Below are 23,698 nucleotides of genomic sequence, written 5' to 3'. Positions count from 1 at the left end.
CCACTTTTCACCTAGGGATGGATATTTAACATCCCAAAAGGCTATGTCATTTTGTGTAGAAACAGATGCAAGGCAGCTCTGACCAGACCCCGACTCAGCGTGTAGTCACATTAAGAAGGCATTTGCTCACATTATGCACCCAGCCCCTTGGCAAGGCTTTCTGCTACAGGCTCAGCACCAAACTATTGAGGCCACACAACTTCTGACAGGTTTGGAGCAGGGAGAGAGCTCATTTAGATCTGCCAGAGAAATGATCTGATGAGCTATACAGGACATGGGCCTTCTTTTTTTTCCTCTGTTCTTACACTGCGTGCCAGGACTCTGGTATTCTAGATGCTGTGTTGTAACCAGCACCACCTAACAAAAATCAACAACCACCACCCCTACTACTTTTTTAGGTAAGAAAACCCAAGGGCCACAGTGCAATTGCTGAATGCCGTTTGTCCACAGCACACTTCAAAACTCTAAATTTTTCGAAAGCACTCTTCTTAAAAGTTTCTACTTCAAATTAACTAAATGCAGAGAGGAAAAAAATTAACGGTAGTGCCTACAAATATATAAACTTCTGCTACAGCCTTCTTCTAGACACACTGATAGAAACAAATGGCCAAAGGGTCATAGGAAGAGCAGCTCTGGAGGTTTACACTAATAGCTTAGGGATATGCCAGTTAACTCGCTCCTCTCAAACTTATATAAAAGCTGTATCTACTGCCATCATTCATATGACAGCCTACTTAACTGAAAACCCCAATGAGGGATACATAAAAATGCTTGCAAGTGCAAAGCATCCTCATAAGATGTATAACAGCATGGTCTTATTGAAAATATTATAGTAAAAGTTACTCATACCTTTCCGTTTTTGAGCCGTCCAGAGGAGACAATTCTAGAGATGTGCACTTGGAACGGATGGCACTCGTCGTTACAGTTAAACTGTTCCCCGCTGTCCGTTACCTCCACAGAGTTTTGTTCTACAAATGAAGTGGTTCCACGCTTTTTAATGCGGCAATCAGTCTGCTCTAAAATCTGTCCTTCAACTGTGGCACATTTTAAAAAAGTCATTACAGAAAAGTCAACATCAACAACTGGAGAGCAGCCCAGGTCTGCAGCATCCAGATTATTCACAGGAAGGTCTTGAGAACGTGGCAGGTCCCTGCCCCTGCCCACGACCTGTGTCTTCTCCAGAGTACTACCAGTGTCTTGAATCTCTTTAGTCAGGTTCATCTGTGTAAGGTGGATCAGAGCCTCAGTCACTGCAGAAGAGTCACCATCTGCAGCTGGAGAACAGCCCAAGTCCACAGTATCCAGATTATTCACAGGAAGACCTTGGGAACATGGCAGGTCCCTGCCCATGGCCTGTGTCTTCTCCAGAGTACTCCCAGAGTCTCGAATCCCCAGCTCACCTCTAGACAAGTCTTGCCAAGGCAGCTCAGGATTTCTCAAGTCCTGCATATCCAGTTCTGTCTTTGAAAGCTCCTGAGCCACTGCTGGAGATGGATCCATGACTTTAGCAACCACTGGAGCACATGCCATGTCCTCAGTATCAAGTTTAGTCAGCGATGGCTGTGGAAGTTGGATTAAAGCCTCGGTCACTGCAGAAGAGTCACCATCTGCAGTTGAAGAATGGCCCAAGTCCACAGTATCCAGATTATTCACAGGAAGACCTTGGGAACATGGCAGGTCCCTGCCCATGGCCTGTGTCTTCTCCAGAGTACTCCCAGAGTTTCGAATCCCCAGCTCACCTCTAGACAAGTCTTGCCAAGGCAGCTCAGGATTTCTCAAGTCCTGCAAGTCCAGTTCTGTCTTTGAAAGCTCCCGAGCCACTGCTGGAGATGGATCCATGTCTTTAGCAATCACTGGAACACATGCCATGTCCTCAGTGTCAAGTTTAGTCAGCAATGTCTGTGGAAGGTGGATCAGAGCCTCGGTTACTGCAGAAAAGTCACCATCTGCAGCTGAAGAATGGCCCAGGTCTGCAGTATCCAGATTATTCACAGGAAGACCTTGAGAACATGGCAGGTCCCCACCCACAACCTCTGTCTTCTCTGGAATACTGCCCAAATCCTGAATCTGTTTAGTGGGAGTTGTCTGTGGAATGTCAATCAGATCCTCGGAGGGGTCTTTAGTATTTACCTCAGTGAAACAGTCATCTGCAAGCTCTGGCAGGTGGGAGATGGATGGTTCTGGCCCAAAGGGAGAAAGTGATGTTTCATTAAATCTATCATTCTCGCTGCCCAGGGCAGAGGAACCAATGTCTTGTGACACTCCTGTGGTTTTGCAGTGCTGCATGGGCTCCTTCCCTACCAAACTCTCAAAGCTCAGATTGTCCCATGTGCCTGAATCTGGGGACTGCAGACACGCTCCCACCGTGCAGAAGGCCCTCGCACTCTCGTTCTCGATAACCAAGTCCTCCTTGTGGGAGGTAACATCCTGCCTCCAGCTTCGGAAACTCCGCTGAGGCCTTTTCTCATCAGGTGAAAATGCCCTTGAGGAGCCTCGCAGCCTCCGAGCCGCCTCGGCCACACTGGTGAAGAACCTCACAACACCCCCAAAGTGAGTGGCTTTGGTTGCACTGTTTGATTTTTTCCGCTGGCTGAGATTCTCCTCACATCTCATATCAAAGTCGAAATAAGGAGTAGAATGATCAGTTATATTTTCTAAGTTCTGGAAATTGGTTTCAGCCCTTTGATCTGGAAGCTTTGAATTATCTTTGCTAGTTAATGAAATTCCTTTCAGATAGCTCCAGACATCAGAGCTTCTTCCTCTTCTGCTCTCCTGTGGGAGCACAGTACACCTCTTTTGATTGTCCCCTTCTGTAATTGCAGGACTCTTAAAGTTTTCAAAATTCAAAGACTCGCTCTTTCTAGCTGGTATTCTATGGCAGTTACTATCATTATCTTCACTGTGTAATCTGACACTAATATCCCTGAGACATTTACTTTCATTGGCATCAGTTTCAGGAATGCTGATATTCAGTTCTATGTCTTCAAAAGAAGAATCCAAATCGTCAATGTACCCCGCATATGAGTGGCGGGAGGGCCTCCGACTGTCACCCAGTTTCTTAACCCTGTAGACAGCTCTTTGCCCGCTGGCTTGATGGTCCTCCTCAGGGTCACAAGCAACCTGAACTCTGGATGCTCTCAAATCCACATTCTTAGGCATCCTGGAGGTTCTTCCCTTTTTTAATGGCCTTACCCTGTCCAAGAAGGATGTTTTTTTTAATTCTGAGACTTCAGAGGTAACTCCCAGTAGGATCATGGACTGGGGTCTTCCTTTATTCGTAGAGAGTCCTTTCCTTCGTCTAACAAAATTCCAGATCCGGTTGCCCTTGGTCGCCTTCTTATACCTGGGTGCTTCCTCCCGTTCATTTGAGATTGCATCGCTGGAGGTGCAGCGCTCAGCACCACAGACCTCCAGTGTGTCAGTACTCCCTTCCTCCATGTTTGCTTGGAAAATCCTGCTTGCATATCCATTTGGAGCTATCACGGGACCAGTATGCTGGCGGCCCTCTACAACTTCCATCGCCCCAACTCACAGGCTGGTATCAGGGGTCACAGATGCATTGTCTTCAGATTGTTGTCTTCACAAGACTTAAGGAAAAAAGAAAAAAGGAATGCAATTAAGAGCAGAAAGATTTTTAGAAGACATATTTGTTAAAGTATCACAGGTCAAATCATATCCCAGTGGCAGTGGTGGTTTTGCCATTGATTTCAGTGAGGCTGAAATTTTGCTCCCAAACCCTATAAATTTTAAAGCAACTTAAATCTGATTTAAATGACTGAAGATTTAGTGACCGCAAATAAACTTCCTGCATTAATAAAGTTACCACAAAGTATACAGAGAATACTATAAATCACATCTTCGTTTTGCAAATCGCTAGGACTCTAAATACGTCAGAGTACATGAAAGAGAGGAAAAGAGGAAATTACAGTAAAGCGTCCCTGCGCATGTCACTGTCATCTTCACCAGCCCCATCTGCCAGGAACTGGCAAGGCACTTACAATGAATTCAGTCTCTTCAGGCAGGCATTCAAAGAAAAGTCAGGATGAGCCTTTTCCTGGAACCAATGCAATTCTGAAATACTACAATATCAGAAAACTCACAGAATATCCAAGCCATGTTTTTCCTACTATAGCTATGGCACCAGCAAGGAAATCCCTTGCTGGAACTGGACTGCTAAATGAAAGCTGCTTGGCCACCACTCAATGCTACACAAAACACATGTGTTCCCCTCAAGTGAGTTCCACCCTAAGTGAACAGAATTAAAACTACAAATACCCTATATGCAACAGCAATGGAAACCACTCCAAACCCTTTGTGGGAATACATCTGAACTCCTGCTCGTACAGATCCTAAAGCTTCCCTTCCACTGGTGTACCTCTGCCCTGTCTCCCTGCTACAGCGTCATAAGGTGGTCCTGGGTTTGCTGTCTACCTTTGTGACATGCAGAACTACATGCCAGGCACTAAACGGGGTTAAATTCCCTCAATTCCCAATCCGACTCTCAGGTGGAAGAAGGATGCAAGAGTAGGAACAAGAAGGGGTACAGCCCATGAGACATGGGTTTGACAATAGAAAAACTCCATTTTCCCCCGTCACACTGCAGTGCTCTGACACAACGGCATGAAGCTCACTCTCTGCTCTCATCCATTTTACTCTTACTGCTCTTGAACAGTCCCTGTATCTATAAAAAAACCCATTACACTCACTATTTCTATTGAAACAAAGGTTATTAATGCAGCTGCTACTGCCCTGGACACCTCATGGACAAGGAAAGGCTCACCCTTGCATTCAGTCAAATAAGCCTCTCTTTCTACTTTGCCACCACATGTCTATCTTCAATAAGCAATAACCCGTGAGACTTCCATGGACGGCAGAGGCACCAAGGAACCAAAGCACAGCCAAGTGAGGTTGAAAACCTTAACAGAAACAACTACTATCGTGCTTTTTTATGATCAACAGTCATCTGGCTTTCGATACAGGTGTGACACAGGGGTTGTGCCAAGTGTTTTTGGCACCAACTGTACTTAGGGTAGCAAAAATGAATGTTTGCTACTGTGGTGGGTTGACTGTGGCCAGCTCCCACATGTCCACTCCACCAAGCTATTACTTTCCCTTCCCAAACAGGACAGGGGGAAAACGTAAGATGAAAAAGCTCATGGGTTGATATAAAGATATGGAGATCCTTTACCAATTACTGTCACAGGCAAAACAGACTTGACTTGGGGAAAATTAATTTGATTTATTGCCAATTAAAATTGATTTGGATTATGAGAAACAAAGATAAAACTAATACACCACCTTACACCCACCCACCCCCTTTTTCCCATGGCTCAACTTCCCTCCTTCACTCCTGATGGCTCTACCTCCCACCCCAAGGGGCACAGGGGAATGGGGAATTGGGAGAGGTACGGTGAGGACATAACAGTTCCTCTCTGCCGCTCCCTCCTCCTCATGCTTTTCCCGTGCTGCTGCATGGGGCCTCCACAGGCCACAATTCCTGTCAGGAGAACCTTCTCCTGCATGGGGGCCCTCCACAGGCCACAATTCCTGTCAGGAGAACCTTCTCCTGCATGGGACCTCCACAGGCCACGATTCCTGTCAGGAGAACCTTCTCCTGCATGGGACCTCCACAGACCACAATTCCTGTCAGGAGAACCTTCTCCTGCATGGGACCTCCACAGACCACAATTCCTGTCAGGAGAACCTTCTCCTGCATGGGACCTCCACAAACCACGATTCCTGTCAGGAGAAACTTCTCCTGCATGGGACCTCCACAGGCCACAATTCCTGTCAGGAGAACCTTCTCCTGCACGGGCCCTCCACAGGCCACAATTCCTGTCAGGAGAACCTTCTCCTGCATGGGACCTCCACAGACCATGATTCCTGTCAAGGAACATCCCCTTGCTCCAGCACCTCCTCCCTCCCATCTTCACTGACCTCAGGGTTCACAGTGCTCTTTCTCACTGCTCTTTTACCCCCCCTCACTCCTCTCTGGTGTTTTTGCCCTTTCTTAACCATGTTTCCAGAGAAGCACTGCCAGCGCCACTGACGGGCTCCGCTCTGGGCTATGGTGCGGCCGCTGTGGAGCCGGCCATGCCCAGCACTGGGCAGCCCCTGCCTTTCCTCACAGCGGCCCCCGCAGCCCCCGCTACCAACACCTCGCCAAACACACCCCACTCAGTTACACGGCCTGACTGTATAGCAATTATCTTCCACACACGCCGCCTCGCTCTGCTTTGGCCATCTATTTACTCAGCCCGCTGTCTTTTGTGCTCGCCATGATGGAGATTTTAAAAGAGAACCTCCTTCCCCAGGCAAAGCCCTGTTTTGGCACCACCCGCCACCACTTAAACCCTGTAGCATAAATTCACACAGGAGCTGTGTTGCCCTCGGCCCATATGGAGATCACGGGAAGCTTTTGTTCCCTAAAAACCAAGGGTTTAGCGGGACTGGTGCCCAAGGAGGAGACCAGCTCCTCATTCCCTGGGCTCTCATCCCGGGTCTGCAAGTTATTCACAGACATCCCTGCTGCAATTTAAAGAGTAACATATTTGAATGGATTTGAAGGAGCGGAAGAAAAAAGACCATTTGAGGAGTTTCAAGTTGTGCAGCCAACTGGCAGCAAAAGACAAAAATCACAAAAGGTCCCTATTTTTTTTGTTTTCTCTTTCCAGTTTTATGTTTTATTGGTTTTGGCTGGGTGGATCCTGCATGAGGAAAGAAGATTCAAAGGAAACAGGCTTGTCTGCAAAGGCTTTGGAGGGATGCTAGCAGAGAGGAAAGAGAGGCTGTTTCTCATGTGTCAAGCAAAAGAGAGCCTGTAACAGGAGACAGATCCTGCACAGCCTTCCCCAAAGAAGCAACACAACCCAGAAACGCAGGGCGCAAGGGTGGCTTTAAAATTAAAAAAATACATATATCTATTTTTTTTAAAAGCAGCTTTAAACCAGACGTCAACTAGAGCTGCCACCACGAAGCCAGACCTGAGTGCTCTAAGTGATAGGGGACCAGTGCTTGGTGGCTCCTCTCGGCGTTCCCTTCCACCACAGCCTCACCTGTACATCTCCTAATCTTTGAAACCATCATCCTTGCTTTGACAAAGCTCTCCCTGAGGGATAAGTGGAATTGCAGGACACCGGTGTGGTGTTCAAAAGGCCTTCTGACCAGCTGCTAGCAAATACTCAGAGTGAGAAAAGCACCTTGTTGTTGTCTAATTCACACCGATTAAGCCTGCAGGACTGCACGCACTGAAATCACTAGCTAACCTTGGCAGGAACCAACTCACAGCAGCGCAGCTTTGTACCTGAACCAGATCCAGCCCGAGGACTGGCATTGCCTCACCCAGAGCAAAGCCTCCCAGCACCGAGGCAAACTCTCTTCATCTGAACAAATTCCAGCCAGCTTTGCTCAGTCTTCCCCAACTAGGTGCCAAAATCTGCCATGCTCCGTCAACTGATACAGCCACCAAAATTAGTGTCTGCCACTGTACAAACACACAACAGCAGCATGCTTGTGGGAAACCTATGCTTTAAATAAGCCAAAGAGAAAAAAAGGTGGCCTTATCAACCAAACCACACAGGCTCAGGGGCATTAAGGCCCATAATGACAAAATAAAATTTAAGTATGGAGAACAGCCGCGAAAGTGTCTGATGAGCCATTACTCATCTTTCTGGGGCACACAAGAAGGAGGTTTTGAAGAAACGCTTTGAACATATTTTTGAGAACACCTATTAGCCAGAAAACTACAACAGTCAGTTAATTACAGGAGCTACGCGGGTCCCTACCCTGCCCGCTGCACAAGACCCTGTTGTTCTTCTTGTCACACAAGCAGTAGCCCTTCATTCTGAAAATTCACCTTCCTTTTCCAGGTCACTGAGGTGGACCAGTAAGTTAGGATTGCATAAAATCCCAAGCTAATGGCACCAGGTGTGTTACACAAACATCTGTATCTATGGCCATGATTCCCCCTCCAAATTCTTTCCATTTTTTTTTGCATTATCCAAATCTTTTAAGAAATAACTAGGTACTTTGTATCTCACTCAGGATTGCATAACATTTCCTTGGCAACAAGGCTTTTCTTGCATGATACAGGTGGGAGTAATAGCAATTTTGCTCCTTTTAAGTGTGATTTAGCAGACGGACACAAGAGCAGAAATAACACCACGGGCCCAGGTAACGACCAGCGAAGTTAACAGTTCTCAGAGACTTAAAGGACACCGAATCAGGCCCAAGCAATCAGTCCTGTTACAAGCCACCATGTGCAAGCCAGCATGCTGTTAGTGCTATGTCTCCTGAATGCGTTTCAGGGCTTGTTTAGGGCTACAAAAAAGTTTCTTAAGAATACCAGCCAGAGATCTGCCCCAAGGCTGGATACTTACCACACTGGTGGTGGTGGGCCCTGGCCAGTATCTACCAAACACTGCCTGATGTCAGGCAGCACCCTCAGGGATAACGGAAGGAAAAGCGCAGCGACAGGCACTGCGGCTGAACCAGAGAACCAACCTGTGCCAGTATGAGTCGCCCTTATACAGAAGAAGAAATACACAAAGAAATTAGTTTGCTTAGTGAGGGATGAAAGTGAACCAGGGTCATCAGAAGAACAGGAAGAAGAGGCAGAACCCAAAATAATCACCTGATCTCTATCCCCAAGTGTGTTGCACGACATGTGAAAAGATTTTGGCTGCCACCCAGGTGAGCACATTGTTACCTGGCTGCTCCAAGGATGGAATAATGGGGCCAGTTGTTTGGAATTAGAGGGTAGGGAAGCCAAGCAATTGGGATCCATGTCTAGGGAAGGGGGCATTGACAAGGTGATTGGGAGAAAAACACGAGTCTTCAGCCTCTGGAGGTGACTTCTGTCATGTGTGAAGGAAAGATACCCCTTCAAGGATGATGTTACATGTCACCAAGGCAAGTGGACCACTGTAGAGAGAGGTATCCAGTACCCAAGGAAATTAGCCATGCTGGAGGTGATTTATAGTGATCTGGAAAATGAGCAGTCACATACAGATCCAGATGAGGTCCAATGCACACAACCCATGCGGCAGAAGTTTCTACGAAGTGCACCACCAACCTATGCCAACTCATTGGCAGTAATGTCCTGGAAAGAAGGCTATAGACAAACGATGGATAAACTGGCTGTCCAACTCCAGCAATACAAAGGAAGTGTCTCTTCCTCCCTACGGGCCAGTGTCTCAGCTGTAGAGGAATTGTCCCAGGAGTTCCAGCAATTCAAAGTGGATATGTCCTTCACCCCTCCTGTACAGGCCTGCATTGCAGCTATTAGGAGTAAGCGTTCCTCTGCTCAAGAAAGAGGAGATAGAAGGTACACATGACGGGCTAACCTGTGGTTTTACCTGCATGACCATGGAGAGGACATGAGAAAGTGCGATGGAGAACATAACTCAATCCTAAATGCATGGGTACATGTGTTGCAAGAAAAAGCAATCAGAAAAGAGGATTCCTCTTGGAAAAATGCTGCTCCGGTTTCCCATGAGCAGTCCCCCAGACAGAGTAGAAGGGCTGAACTCATTTCTGATCCTCTTGAAGGGATTTCTGATTCACGTTTGCGAAAAGTGAGTAACGGATACTCTGACCAGGATTAGAGGGGCCCTGCCTCCAGCCAGGTGAAAGAAAGGGACAACCAAGTCTACTGGACAGTGTGGATTCAATGGCCTGGCACATCAGACCTATGGGAATGTAAGGCTCTAGTGGACACTGGTGCACAATGTACCCTAATGCCATCAAGCCATGAAAGGGCAGAACCCCCCTGCATTTCTGGTGTGACAGGGGGATCCCAAGAGCTAACTGCATTGGAAGCTGAAGTGAGTCTAACTGGGAATGAGTGGCATATATACCCCATTGTGACTAGCCCAGAGGTCCTGTGCGTCCTTGGCATAGACTATCTCAGGAGAGGGTATTTCAAGGACCCAAAGGGGTACCGGTGGGCCTTTGATATAGCTGCATTGGACACGGAGGAGACTGAACATCTGTCCGCCTTGCCCAGCCTCTCCGAGGACCCTTCGGTTGTGGGTTGCTTGAGGGCTGAAGAACAACAGGTGCCAACTGCTACCACAACGGTGCACCGGTGGCAATATCACACAAACCAAGACTCCCCAATTCCCATCCATAAGCTGATTTGTCGATTGGAGAGCCAAGGAGTGATCAGTAAGACTCGCTCGCCCTTTAATAGTCCCATATGGCCCGTGCAGAAATCTAATGGGGAGTTTGTGGGATTCTGGAGAATGCATATTCCAGGTTACAGTCAACTTAGAAATCCCCTCCACCAAGTAACCCGAAAGAACTATTTTGACTGGGCCCCTGAGGAGCAAGAAGCCTTTGAAGAGATCAAAGAGGAAATTGGTGGTGTGGTAGCCCTTGGGCCAGTCCAGATAGATCACATGTGAGAAATGCACTCTCCTCCTCAGAGGCTCTGGCAGAAAGCAGCTGGAGAGACCCAAGGTCGACCTCTAGGGTTTTGGAGCCGAAGTACAGAGGGTCTAAGGCTCACTACACCCCGACTGCAAAGGAGATACTAGCAGCATACGAGAAGGTTCAAGCCACGTCAGAAATAGCTGGTACAAAAGCCCAGCTCCTCCTGGCACCACGACTACCTGTGCTGCGCTGGATGTTCAAAGGACAGGATCTGCTCTTGCTGTGGAGCAATGATTCAGGACACCCCTCTGAGGCTCTCCATCCCCCTCTCCCACCTTCCAGCAGCGCTGAATTTGCTTCAAAACCCACTGGCTGCCCCCAGCATCGCACAGCGCTGCCCATTTGCGCTGAAGGCCTGGAGACGGCACAGCAAAGGCGCCGGCAGCCTTGCAAGGCAGCAGCCGGAGCTGGAATGCACCGAGGGCCCCCGGGGACACGATCTTCCACTCGGCTCTTCCTCTGCGGGATCCAAAATAACAAACAAGAAGGAGCCTTTGGCCATTGTTTTTCGGGGAAGGGGGGTGACGGGGAGAGGGCACGCGGCGCAGCCTGCCAGAAGGCATGGCTGAGCTAAGGAAGTCCTGCCTGGGCTTCGGTGTATCCGCTCCTCTCCAGGAGGGGCGGGGGGAGGCAGGAAGGAGAGAAAATAGAGAACAAATGATCATATAACCCTTGAGAGAAACCTGTCTGCTCTCAGAGAGCGTATTTAGCCCAAGCATGCAGCGCCTCTTGCTATACAAAAGAAAAAGAGGAAAGAAAACCCCGCCAGTTCTTCCGTTACCATGTTCTACCAACGAAAAAAAATGGGAGGAAACAGATGTTAAGCTCTCCAGCGTCAGGAAATTATCTCTTTCATGAGGGTACAGTTACTTCAGTGTATTTAGGTCAAATAAATAGGGAGAGAATCGTGACTTCACCCCCTTTCTGTTATGTCTCCGCAGACGTTTCGGCCTGTCTCGGTGCCGCTCCGAAGGACCGACTGCAAAGCCGCATTCACGCTTTTGCAGCACGCTCCCAGATGATGCAGGCAGGATCCAGCCACGCTCGAGCCCCTGCCCGCCTGGCAGATCCCCACCGGTAGATCCCCAGCTTGCAGCCACCTACACCATAAATTGCTGCAGCCCCTACAAAAGTTCAGCACCTCTTGTTTACGGGACAAGAAGGACGGTTTGCTGCCAAGCTTCGCCCAGGCATGGCAGTACTGCAGCTTGCGTATTAATTTTTTTAGGTAGAGGTAGAAGGAGCACGGAGGAGAGACTTGGGTGAAACATCTGCAAAAGGGATCTCCAGACCATTAGCAAGCGCAGTTACAGCTTTCCGGTGCTGGGCTCCCCGAGGAGCGCTGAGCAAGTGCCCATAGGAAGCGACCATAGAATTTAACCAGCATTTTACATGCTCTGCAAAATAGGTTACACAGGAAGTTAAACCCCCTCATTAGGAGCAGGAGGCAGACAGGAGAGCAGTTTGAATCCTTTTCCAGTCGGGTGTCCACAGACCTTATTGAAACACTGAGTTTTCAGTGGCAGAAGGGAATGTGCAGCAATGCTTTCACTCCATCACTGAGGGCAACCTACCAGACAAGTTAACACTAGGCAAACACGCCACTTTCCCTGTGGCAGCACGCATCTGCTGGACATGGTTTTCACTGGTTTAAGCCAAAGCTTTTACAGTACTGGATCTGCGTTTGTGCTTCTGTTAATTCAATAGTCACCAGGCAGACGGATGGATGCACAGACAGATAGCTCCATCCCTGTATTCATAAGGACGGAACTCAAAACTTCGGTTTGAGTAAATCAGTTCACTCATGTATAATTTAAACATTACTTCCTTCCCATTTCGGGAAGCTTTAGAGTTTGTGTGATGGCTAAACACAATGAAATTAGAGCAGGAGACTCATTTTGCCTGCAGCCAAGGGAGAGACAGAGTTGCTCAACTGCATCTGTCAGATAAACTGGACTTGTGCTGGTGCTGCCAGAGGAGAGTCCAGCTCACCGCAAACATGAGCGGCTCCACTCGCGGAGCTTGGTGGGCCTGATGAAATGGTGTGATGGTGCAGAGAGGTGCCAGGCAGCTCACCAGGGTACCATCACGTGGCTCTGCATCACACTGAGCCCTAAAATCGTCTGCCGAGCCAGCAACAGCTTTATATATGCAGTGCCTGCACAGAAAAGGGGAGAGAGCCATCATCTAGCTCCTCATGCAAAGCTGAGCAGGAGAAACTCAAGAAGAAAACACAGAGGTATAAAAGCACATGTTAATTGGAATCAAAAGATGAAGATGTACCTTCTAACTACTGAAGCTGAATTTCCGAGCAAGGCTCTGCACAGAGCCCTGAAGGCTTTGGCATTGTACCTGTTGCTAAATGTTTCTCCAGACTCACGCAGCTGACCCATGAATTGCAGATGAGAATCCACCCTTTGCCCATTTAACTAGCATTGTGTTTGTGGCAGCATTAGCCCTTGCACACTCCTTCACATTTTCAGAAGCCCTTTTTCACAACTCTAAATTATTTTGCTATACAGAAAATAAAACTAAAGTGAGTATCAAACAGATCCAAAAGGATACTTTTGCTACTGATACCCAGGATGCACAGGGACCCCCAATAAAATGAGGGAGCCTGAAAAAGTAGTCATCTTCCAGAACAAGGTTATGTTTTGATGCACAATAGCTGTCTCTCCAGTCTTCTCAGGTATCTGGTACCAACTGACGCCATTATAATATAGAAATATCTGCCGTTACATGTAGATTATTTAAGCTGTTCAGTAGTCAGTTGAAAGTAGTTAATTATATATAAGAACATTTAATTACTATCCAGTAGCAGATGTAGGTACTCTAATACCACAGTGATGAGCTAAAATGCAACAGTACAGGCAGATTCAGGGGTCTACACCCATACCCGCCCCATTAATGTCAGCTGAACAACATCGAGCCGCTGGCTGCCATCCTTCGTGAGGATGCTGGGAGGCAATGACTTCATGATGCTTGTGACATTACTTTGCATTCCCAATTAGTCAATTTAGTAGAGATGCCTCAGGAACTTTACAGCTATGACATTTCTCTGCAATGAACCCCTTAAAAATCCCTTCCTTCTCCAAAAATCCTTAAGTAAAAAAGCATGGTTGCCCACAGTCTGAACATAAGAACAGAAATCAGTAGCCAGTATTTAATTGTTTATATCTTGAGACAAAGATAGTGTCTAAATAATTGTCTATTGTATCCCAGAGACAGTACAGGAAAGCTCTTCCCCTAGCAGGGAGCCTACAGGTCACACATGCTTCTGCCATAACATTTGCTATAAATAATCTTTGGTTGAGCAAAGGTTTGTGCTAGTTACAAAGCAGAGAAAGGCAGGCACTGTGCTCCTATCGGTTTCAGCCATTAGCTCTCCCCAGAGAGTGCATATCCTACCCTATTGTTCCTGCTCAAATGTTTGAAAGAATTATTTTTTCCTTGCTTCTTTTGTTTGGGGAGTTTATTTATATTTCCTCTTTGACATGGAATTACTACTAGAAAAAATAAGTGCCATCTTACAAGGCAGCTCACCAATGCCAATATTGAAATTAGGTGCAGAGGGTCACATTTGTAGATATATTGCCATAGTTACAGACCTTGCAATCTGTGTTTCTGTGTTAATGTATGTTCAGCGCATTCATCTCAGGATCAGCAACAAAGAGCTGAGTGCCAACGCCGGCCCCAAATTCACATGCAAAGACTGGAAGCACATGCAGCAACAGGTTCTGCTCAAACATTTCCAAGAATTATTTCAGCATATTACTCAGCAACTCCCTTACATTGCCTTGGTGATGTCAAAGGGTATCTCACACTTACTTAACTGCCTCCCTCAAAGTCCGAGTCTATCTCCAGACAGGTATCAAGTGACCTATTCTTTTTAGGAAGCTATATGGGTGGCATTTCCCCCATACTTCTTTCCCCCGTGCCCTTTTTCCTTACAGCAGTGTGAATGGGAACCATCATTTCTTTCAGGTTTCTCCATCAAACAGGCCAAACCCATCACCGTGTCAAAAGAGGGAAATGGGAAGGCAACGACGCAGGCTGGAGGGCTGCTCCCAGCTCTCATGAACAGGCTGCTAGGAACAAACTTGCCACGTAGCCTTCCTTTATAGCACAACAAACCGCAATGACCAACACCTCCTTTAAGCACAGACACAACACCATAGGACTCAACAGTTGGTTGCTGGTTTGCTCTCAACTCCCCAAGCACCACGTTACAGAAAACCTAATTCATCAAGCAAAGCCTTTTGACTAAAAGGTGAGATATAGCCTTACTGTGCTCTGAAATTGGTGGCAAGTCTCAGATTGCTGCCCAGGGTGTACAAGCGCCTTTGCCTTCAACAGCGAACAATTGCTTCAGGAGTCTTCTGCACTGCTTTTGAGTACCATCAACCCCATTTCTGGATATTTGGAGGTTTGATGTTCCAAACAGGCCGATGACACCTGCTGTGCATTTGGCCACTGCTGTGTTCCACGGTATCCAACTTGGGAAGGCAGGTGGCCTTGCTTTTAGGCATGTGAAAAACCTAATCTTGTGTTTCTAGAAAAGCACTGTAACTGCTGGGTGCCTGGCCTGCTCTCTGGCTGGGACTTTTCATCCCAGAGAGGCACAGAGCTTTTAGGGGTCTGACACCCACCTGCACCTTACTTTTCCCTCACAAGGTAGGTGTATCATCAAATCCAGGCATGCCCACCCCATGCACAGAACCCTCAGAAGTCACAAGGTGCCTCCTCGACATGCAGACACCTTTCTCCTGCCTTCCACCCTCAACAGCAACAGTGAAAAATAATCCTTATTTGCATCCAGAGCCATTACACGTGGGCTGTGACCACACAGTTAGCCCAGGCTGACGCACACAGCGGTTGCTTTGCAAGAACTATCAGCGGGTGCGTGATGTTTGGAGCCCAGTTCTGGTGACAACGCTGCCGTTGCTGTAGGTGTTATCCCGCATTCGTGCAGTCCAGCTTGGCCAGAGCTGGTCCTCACACGCACATCTTATAACCCAAGACTTCAAAACCTCGGTTTGTCGATGCAAGCCTGCCCTGCTGACCCGATACAGATACTAAACCAAACAAGCAGCTTTTAAGCAGGCACCATGAGCGCATCCCCCGTCTGGACCGCTGCACGGTCTCACCAGCATGGCTTTTCCCCGCAAAAGGGGCTGTCAGCTCACATTCCTCACGCACCAGGGCCCCGCTCGAGCCAGCCACACTCCGCTGGGCGACAGCAGCAGCAGCCGGCTCTGAACATAGGGAAGCAACATCGGATTCAATTAGCATCATTACCAATGAGCTTTTTCATCTTCTGGCTGTGCCCCCGCCGTGCACCCCAGCTGCCGGGATGGGGCTGTGCACACACAAGTGGCCACACGGTCGTGTCTCCTCTGCCTTCCCACCCTGCCCTCCTCAAGGATACACTTATCCCTTTTTTAGGGTTAAAAACCCAGCTGAGCAGGAGCAGCTAAAGGCTCCCCTTATCACCATTTACGGAACAAAGCCTGAATCTTTTTACAAGGAGCTGGGGATTTTGTGCATTAGGCATCTTTTTATTTCACCCTCTTCTATATTCTGTTAAGCCTCTGTAGTAACTCCTTTTCAACAGCAAGTGAATTTATTGCTATGGGTGGCAAGGGACTAAGCAAAATCCATAAGCAGGAAAGGACAGGACCAGTCACCCTGAAAGTGCCTGTCACATCCCCTCTGAAGATGCATCTCCCCATCTCCAAGGGTGAGCCCAGCACTCCTACATCTTCACCTGTGCTTTAAAAGCACAAACGGTTTGGGAACAGATGCCGACAACATCCAGTTTGTGCAGGAAATTGCCCGGCATGGATATATGAACATTGCTATCATGCGAAAAACTGACATGCTGATTTGCCAGCTCATGTCACACAAACCTAAATTCTTTATACGCTACAGCGTTTAGCGAACACCGAGCAGCAGTGATACCCTTGCCGCAGCTCTGGAAAGCCCTGGACCTTCACAGCAGCAGGCCACAGCAAGCCGGGCACCAGACTGCAAATGCAGTAGCACACCTTGGAAAAGACAAGCATATACATTTCTGCAAGGACACGCACCCTGTTGGAGGCACAGGACCAGCCCACGGCGAGTCGAGGTGCACTAGCTCCTGTTTTCTCAATGATCAGGTTCAAACCCTGCTCAGCTGGTGCAAGAGCTACAGAAACTCCCACACTGGCACTCGACCTGCCCGCACAGGCAGGGCCGGCCCTGGCTCCAGCTCACCGGCACTGCCAGGGTTTGCAAAATCTGCTGAGTTTTCTGGATGTTATTCCAGCGTTGTGTCTTTATTTGGCTGGAGCCAGCACTCGGTACCGAGGCAAAATCACCTTGGCTTACAGGCCATATGCTGGATCTTTGTTACGTGCTGACACATTTCCTTCCTGTAGTAAAATGAGCAGGCTTTCCCATACATAGGCTATATCACTCCCTTGAAATAAAAATTCTTTAAGGAGTCAATCCTTCCTGTCCATCCCACTCGAGAAGCATCAAAAAAGCACTCTGAACTGTGGTCATACCCAACCATTTGGCACACGGGCTGCAAAACACCTGAGGATGTCAGAATGAAGATGGCAAATATTTTGACAGGTTACCGGTCCCAGTAACAGCACCTTCCCACAACAGCTGTGATTCACCGTTCACGTCAGCAGTGTGGAAAAAGTGACCCCTTCTTCCTTCAGAGAAGACAAAACAAGTGCTTAAGAAAAAGTGTTTAAGAATGTGGGCTTGTCCAGCAGAAAACCGGAGCAAAACTCAATTCCCGCAGAAGCCAGAGGGATCTTCCACTGACTTCAATTCCTCTTGGGCTTTTTCTTGTCTGTCTTTAAATACATGCTCCCTCCTCCCCACAGCAGCGTGCAAACAAGACCGAGGGCCCCAGGGGATGGCAGGGAAGCCATCACTGGCATTAGCAGAACAGCTGCTATTTCACAACTACTCGCAGCAAGAAAATCGAGAAACCCGACGTAATCAGCGTGGCAAAAATAATCTCCCTCAAAGACGTGGCAATTGGGAAGGGCTGCAAAGAGCTTCCCCCTGCACACGGGCAGGCAGATGCTTCGATCCTGACAGCATCGGCTGAGGGCGTAGGTACAGAAATGCACGCCGGGCAGCGACTGTTCTGCCCTGCGGCCCCCAGCGGGTGAGGAAAACAGGTCCAGGGAAGCCAGGAATGAGGCAGCAAGAGAAGCGCCCGTGTACCCAATTAAAACCAAACTTTTTGATCCTCACGTCAAAGGCATACGCCCATGTTCAGTTTGTTTTCAACCCCAAAAAGAAGACTGCGCTGAACTTTCTTCCCAAGCCGCACCTCTTCTGACTCTCTGCTTCAATGGCAGCTTCAACGGCTGCTGGATGCAATAGCAGAAAAGGGGCAAAGGAAGAGATAAATGAATTAAGCATCTCATTTGGGAGCTGGGCTATATGCTGAATATGAAGTTCCGACCCATCACTACAGCAATGCAGCTCCACAGCCTCCAGGCCAAATCTGGCTGTCGTTTACCCAGCTCAAAACATAGTCTCCTCATAGCTAGAAATCACAATTTAAGCTGCATGAGGCTGAACCCCAGCTTGTTACCACCAGCAGAAGGAAACAGCAGATTAGCACCAAAGAGTACTTCACTGGACTCTTTGCAGAAGATCTTGTCCCAGATTGCCACCTCTCTAGAAACCCTCCTGCACGCTCAGGACATGCTCACAGCCCGTCCACCTCGCAGACACCCCTAACCACAGCTCCTACCCAGCCGTGTCCCAGCCACCAGGGAGGAAAGCTGCACCTTTAGCATAATAATCAGATTTCCCACTTACATGCTCAAACATGTATTTAGGTGCCTAAACTAAACCTGAATTAGGGATCTCAATATTCATTCTCACAATAGATTTATCCTCGTGCAGCAGAGGGTATATAAAGAACCAGGGAAATGCAGCACAGAGGGGTTTCTCCAACCCCCCCAGTCAGGCAGACCTGTTCTCCAAAGACAACTTTGTACCTAAATCCATGGCTCCTTCCTGCTCCCAGCAAAAGTTGCACCTCCTTTTGTGAGTGTGCTTGAAGGAAGACAGGCAATGCTTTTGCTTTTCTGAACAGTGCCCCAAGGAGAATCTAGCAATTGGGTCTGTGTCCACTGGCCATAGCACTGCGCAGATCCATGGAGTTGTCCTGTAGCACCCTCCAGTAAAGCTCTTCCCCAAAAAAATCTTGTGTTTTCAACTCTGTCTTATCAAACATGTTTATGCTGTAGCTGTAAATAAAGGTGAAACTCTCCAGGAATGAAAGCAAGGTGCCTGGAAAGATTAGAGAGTAATTATCACTCAGAAAGTTCAAGCCTGAAACCATATGAATAGACTCCCTATATTTATTATAGACAGTCTACATGGCATTGCCCTAATTCTTTACGGGTGCAAAACCCACTGATTACAATCAGAGGAGTATTAAGGAGTAGAAACACACCAGCCTGCATCACACAGGGCTTCTATACAACCCACTGCTTCCTCCTATGCTCTGGACAAGGGCAAATGCTTCAGAGGAAGGAGGCAAGAACTTCATTAACGAGCAATTATGGAATAATCCGTGCCTTGGAGAAAATTGCTTCTAGCTGTGTCAAACGTGAGTTGCCTTATGCCCTGAAAAGCATTTATTTACTTCCCTTTTATACAAATATTTCTACCTCACGCAACTCATTATCTTTATAAAAGTTTATTAAAACACTTGGCTTTAACTTACTATGGCAAGAAGTCACAGGGACCAATTATAGACCAGAGAGAGGCCAGAAAGGCATTGCCTGCCCTTGGGAGTTATTACAGGCACTGCTGTAGTATCCCAGAGCGAGAAAACACCAACCACTGAAGAGTCAGAAGCAAAGATTTGGCTATTGCTCCAGCAGATCCCTTCTGCAGGACCCTTGTTTGCAAGCACCAACTTACTTTACGCAGTTCACAGCATTAGACCTGGGCAGAAGGTCCTGCTGGGTAGCCCAGCTGAGGAATTCAGCTCCTTTCCTGCTTGCAAAACAACCCGCACGCTCAGATGTTTGCCCGTTTACATCAGCCTTTTGTGGCACCCTTTTCTCTCGCATCCCCAACGTGCTGCCTTTGCTGCCGGCGGTGGGAAGCACTCGGTGTGATCTGTGTACCACCAGGCACGAGGCATCGCTCACGGCAGAAGGTGCGGCTGGGCTAACGAGGCAACGGGAAGAGCAGGAGACTGGTAACGTCGTCGTGCACCGTAATCAGACAACAAAGCTGCTCTGCAGCCAAACGCTTCTTACACAAGCCCCAAACGCGGGGTGGTTTGCAGCATCGCCTTTTTTTGCTCCCCTTGCAGCCACATCGCGGGGTAACCGCACCAGAGACGCTGTTCCAAGCACGCATCCACCCCAAACCTTGCTCTCCGTAGGTGAAGTGGGGACCTGCGGCACCACAGGACTGCCCTGCCACTCTTACGCAGAAGGGCAGCACCTCAGCCTAGCGACTAACTGAATTTTTTCCTGTTTTTCCTTCCTCTCAGCAGCCTGCTCTTAGGAACGGGAGTAGAGCCTATTCAGTTCAGTCAAATTGTTAAGCGGTAGCAAGAGCCCTCCCGGCTCTGGCACTGTGTTTGCAATCGGGAAACCTGAAACGATTCCTTTCTCATAAGCAATCGCGGCTGATCCGGCACCGCCTGCCATGGGCCCATGCTGGAACCCAGCAAATCTTGTGGTTCTGCTTTAGGTTCAGTTCGTTCACTCAAAAGAATTACAAAGCAAGCAGAAGGGGGTTTAAGATCCATCTTCACTCCCATTAGAATATTTAAGGCTTGGCCTTAAACATCTTCCTCTGCAGGAGTGGAAACCCACATACAGCAGCATTTCTGTAGCAAGGGTGTTTCCTTGCTATGAAGCTGACAAAGCTTTCCAGCTGTTGAAACTCCATGCCATCTTCCTAATTCTGCCAGATTTAGGTGGGAAAAGTAAGGTGCTTTGCTTTCCAGGGAGCCTGAGGTATCCATGCAGCCCTCCGGCTGGAAACAAAACCTGCCACCGTCACTGCAGCCCTGAGAGCAGAGCACCCGTTCAGCTGGACCCCCTTCAGCGTCAGGAAACAAAACGGTGTGGCAACACGAAACGTCAGCTGAAGGTACCAGGTCTGAGCCGGGGAAGTGACGAGACTTGTGGTGCTCTCTGAGCTCCAGCTCAGGTCCAAGCAAAGCCCCATGTCGTCTCAGCATCCACTTCAATATATGTTAACACAAGCCTTGTCTTCAAGGCCAAGGTCTTTGCCATCTGTAACCACCTCCTTGGGCAACCGAAGAGATAATTCATGGGAAATATCACCTAAAATAAACCTGATCCATTTGGTTGCGGAGAGACCCTTCACAGACTATACTCACATATTCCTTTTATCATTTAACTAAATGTAACTTGGAAATTTAGCTAAAGGACCGAGGAAAAGTCACCCTGGGAACTGCTGCCCAAAGCTCCTGGTTCGGAGCAGGAGAGCCCCTGGGAGAAACCAGCTCCCTGCAAAAGGCTCTTATCGCTCCACTAGGACTGAAGGAGCAATAACAGGAAGAAATTGTTTTGGCAGGACTTACACCATATAAAGTAAACTCACCGGCCGCTGCTGTATAAAATCTCACTGGAAAACACAGGCAGCCATCGTCCCCTGTGGCTGCAGACAGCATCCCCCGGGCTGCGGTGGGCTCCCACGCATCCAGCCCGGCCGCGCTCAGCCCGCCGGCATTGCCCGCCCCATGGAGCCACGCACGGCGTGGTGTGAAAATGCTTAGAGGCCACCACCTTGAGCCCTGGTTCTTCTCCCGGCTTTCCCCATCATTGATAAGCGGATGGTCCGAGCGTGATCGCAGTGGGTCACCGAGGGACGCAGCGTGTTGCTCGCCTGCTCTCGCTGCTGCGGGTGTCTCTTTCAGCTCCAGTCTACAGTCTGGAAATCAGAGAGCGGAGCAGAAGCCTAGGACGTGGTCTACACCCAGGAACGCTGTCGAACTCCCTACAGCAGAAGGGAGGGATGGAAAGATGGTAATGGGTTCTGGGGCTGGTGTCTTTGCTTGCTGGGCAAACCTTCCAGTGCAAACCCAACTCCTTGTGCTGCTCAGAAACCCGGTGGATGCTCTCCTCCTCCTCCTCCTTGCTCTCCGCCGTGCTGCCCGAGCTCAGGCAGGACCCCGGTGCCGCTCTCCAGCCGACAGCATCCTCTACCCAGCGTGGGCCAAGGTCAGGCACTGCCGTGGTCCGGCGGTGAAGCCCAACACCAACTGCTTGGCCGAAACCGAGAGTCCGGAGGCTCCGCGACCACGCCGCTCCAGCTAGACGCGCGACTTCATACCACTTCAGCTAAACAATTCCAGCACTGAGGGCAGACGCATACATCGGTGGCATTGTTTTTACACACAATAGGCATTTTCTATACCCGCAAGTGAAACGGGGCAGTTTTAAACCAATTAATGGTTCTCTCAAACAAGTCTCTGAGTGTACGGGAGGCCTCTGGCAGACAATGTCAACCCAGTTTCAGGGGGACGGCATCAGCTGCTACCCCGCGCCAGCCCAGCAGAAGAGGAACAGCAAGAGCAAACGAGCTACAACCGCTCCCAGTGTGGCTTGTTCAGATAAGGGACACAGGACCGCTACTGCCAGGCTCCTCATCCCTCTGCCAGGCACGTGCTTTGCCGCGCTCGTCACCGTAGCATCAGAGAAGCCTTTTGGGTCGCTTTCTCATGCCAGCGCACAGCAGCAGCAGCAGCCACCCTATTTCCACGAATCCAGCAGAGCCCTCAAACTGAAGCCGGCGTCTTTTGAAGCAAAGATACCAACAGCTTGCTGTAGCAGCGAAGGGGCCAGCGTGCATCTCCTGCTGCCTCGCCATAACACCCTCACCGGCCGGCGTTAGATCCAAGGGGGTTCAACCCCTCACCTACGCACACCGAAGCGCGGCACCTGGACCGAAACAAGCCTCCAGCAGCAAATTCGCTCCCAGCGCAGGGCAGGTTGCTGGCAGCTCCGAGCAGCCCACGCACGGAGGGGCTGGCTGCCTGCGCAGACTCTCCGGGGCTTTACTGGGGCAGCAAAGGCTCAGCTCTTGGGACGCAGCGTTTGCAAGAGCCCTGGGAACTTCCACACTTAATTCTGCCCCGACGTGCAGTGGCAGAGGAATGTCACACATGCGGCTTCGCTCTTTACACCTGCCCCTGTTTGGTGTTTTCCCTCTTTTGGGATGGCAGCCAAAAGCGAATGAAAAACCCAGCGAGGGGGAGCTGAGAGCCCAGGCAGGTAACCCGAGGGGTGAGCAACCGTCCCGGCAGCAAGGGAGAGCACAATTCGGACAGAAAAGCTTTCGAATCCTCTTGCTTCCACCGGCGGGCGAGTCATAGCCAAAACATTAGGCATAACCCTACGCGAGAGGACCTGTGGTTCGCACGGGTGAGGAACGGTGTTTTGCAACTGGGATAGCACAGCCTGGGAAATACAGCTATCGCTGCCAACCATCTAAGCCACAAAGATTAGTTAAGGTGAAAAAAACAAAGTGAAAGCAAACACAGGCAGCGCAGCGTTCGCTCCGCCGCTCAGATAAGAAACTGAGGCACGGACAGGTTAACAGGCATCCTCGGTCACGCCACGAGACTGCGGCAGATGAAAACAGAGCCTGCCACGTGCTGTACCTGCCTATTTACACCTGTGTGATCCAGGCCACATTTTTTGGCATCTCAAAGGCAGAGTTTTGATGGGTTTCCCCACACACCTGCATACGCTGATTTTGCATCACTCAATGCGTCTGCTATGCGGCACCCGCAAGCAGGAGCGGGCTAAGCAGCAAGAAGCTGCAAACTGCGATGAGGCACCATGCCCTGACTCCCGTTTCACTCCAAGTTTTCCTTAACCCTGAGGATTCCCATGAAAAACCTGAGCAGTAAGTTTGAGCAGAAACACAGGGATCCGGGCTAAGCGTGAACTCTGCGCAAAACCAGCTTTGAGCTCGGCCGTTCTGCCAGCAGCCCTGGATACTCTGCAACACCCTTTTAAATGCAGCGAGACATTTTAGGATGTGAGCAAGACCAAATCCTGCTCTTGCCCCAAACAATAGGCTCTGCAATAATGGTGCAACCAGAATTTCCTGTGCGGCGGCGCGCGCCAGCTCCCGGGAGAAAATACCATGGGAAAGCGCTGCCACAAGACAAGCCGCTTTGCAGTGCACCAGGGCAACTCCTCGAGGCTCCCAGGCCGCTGTTTTTGCAAGAAGCAAA

General features: G+C 49.2%; 1 protein-coding gene across 2 annotated transcripts in view; it reads right to left on the bottom strand.

The window, feature by feature from the left end:
* ARHGEF9 (Cdc42 guanine nucleotide exchange factor 9) overlaps positions 1 to 23,698 on the bottom strand; it is a 218,761-nt gene that overhangs the window by 188,850 nt on the left and 6,213 nt on the right. For both annotated transcript variants that reach the window (XM_075053735.1, XM_075053733.1), the window contains exon 2: positions 850 to 3,587. In XM_075053735.1, the coding sequence (XP_074909836.1) occupies positions 850 to 3,519 (2,670 nt within the window). In that variant the 5' untranslated portion in view covers positions 3,520 to 3,587. The remainder of the gene's footprint in view (positions 1 to 849; positions 3,588 to 23,698) is intronic.

This window comes from Buteo buteo, chromosome 22 (genome assembly GCF_964188355.1).
Source record: "Buteo buteo chromosome 22, bButBut1.hap1.1, whole genome shotgun sequence".
Taxonomy (NCBI): Eukaryota; Metazoa; Chordata; class Aves; order Accipitriformes; family Accipitridae; genus Buteo; species Buteo buteo.
This window is presented reverse-complemented; position numbering and strand designations above follow the sequence as displayed.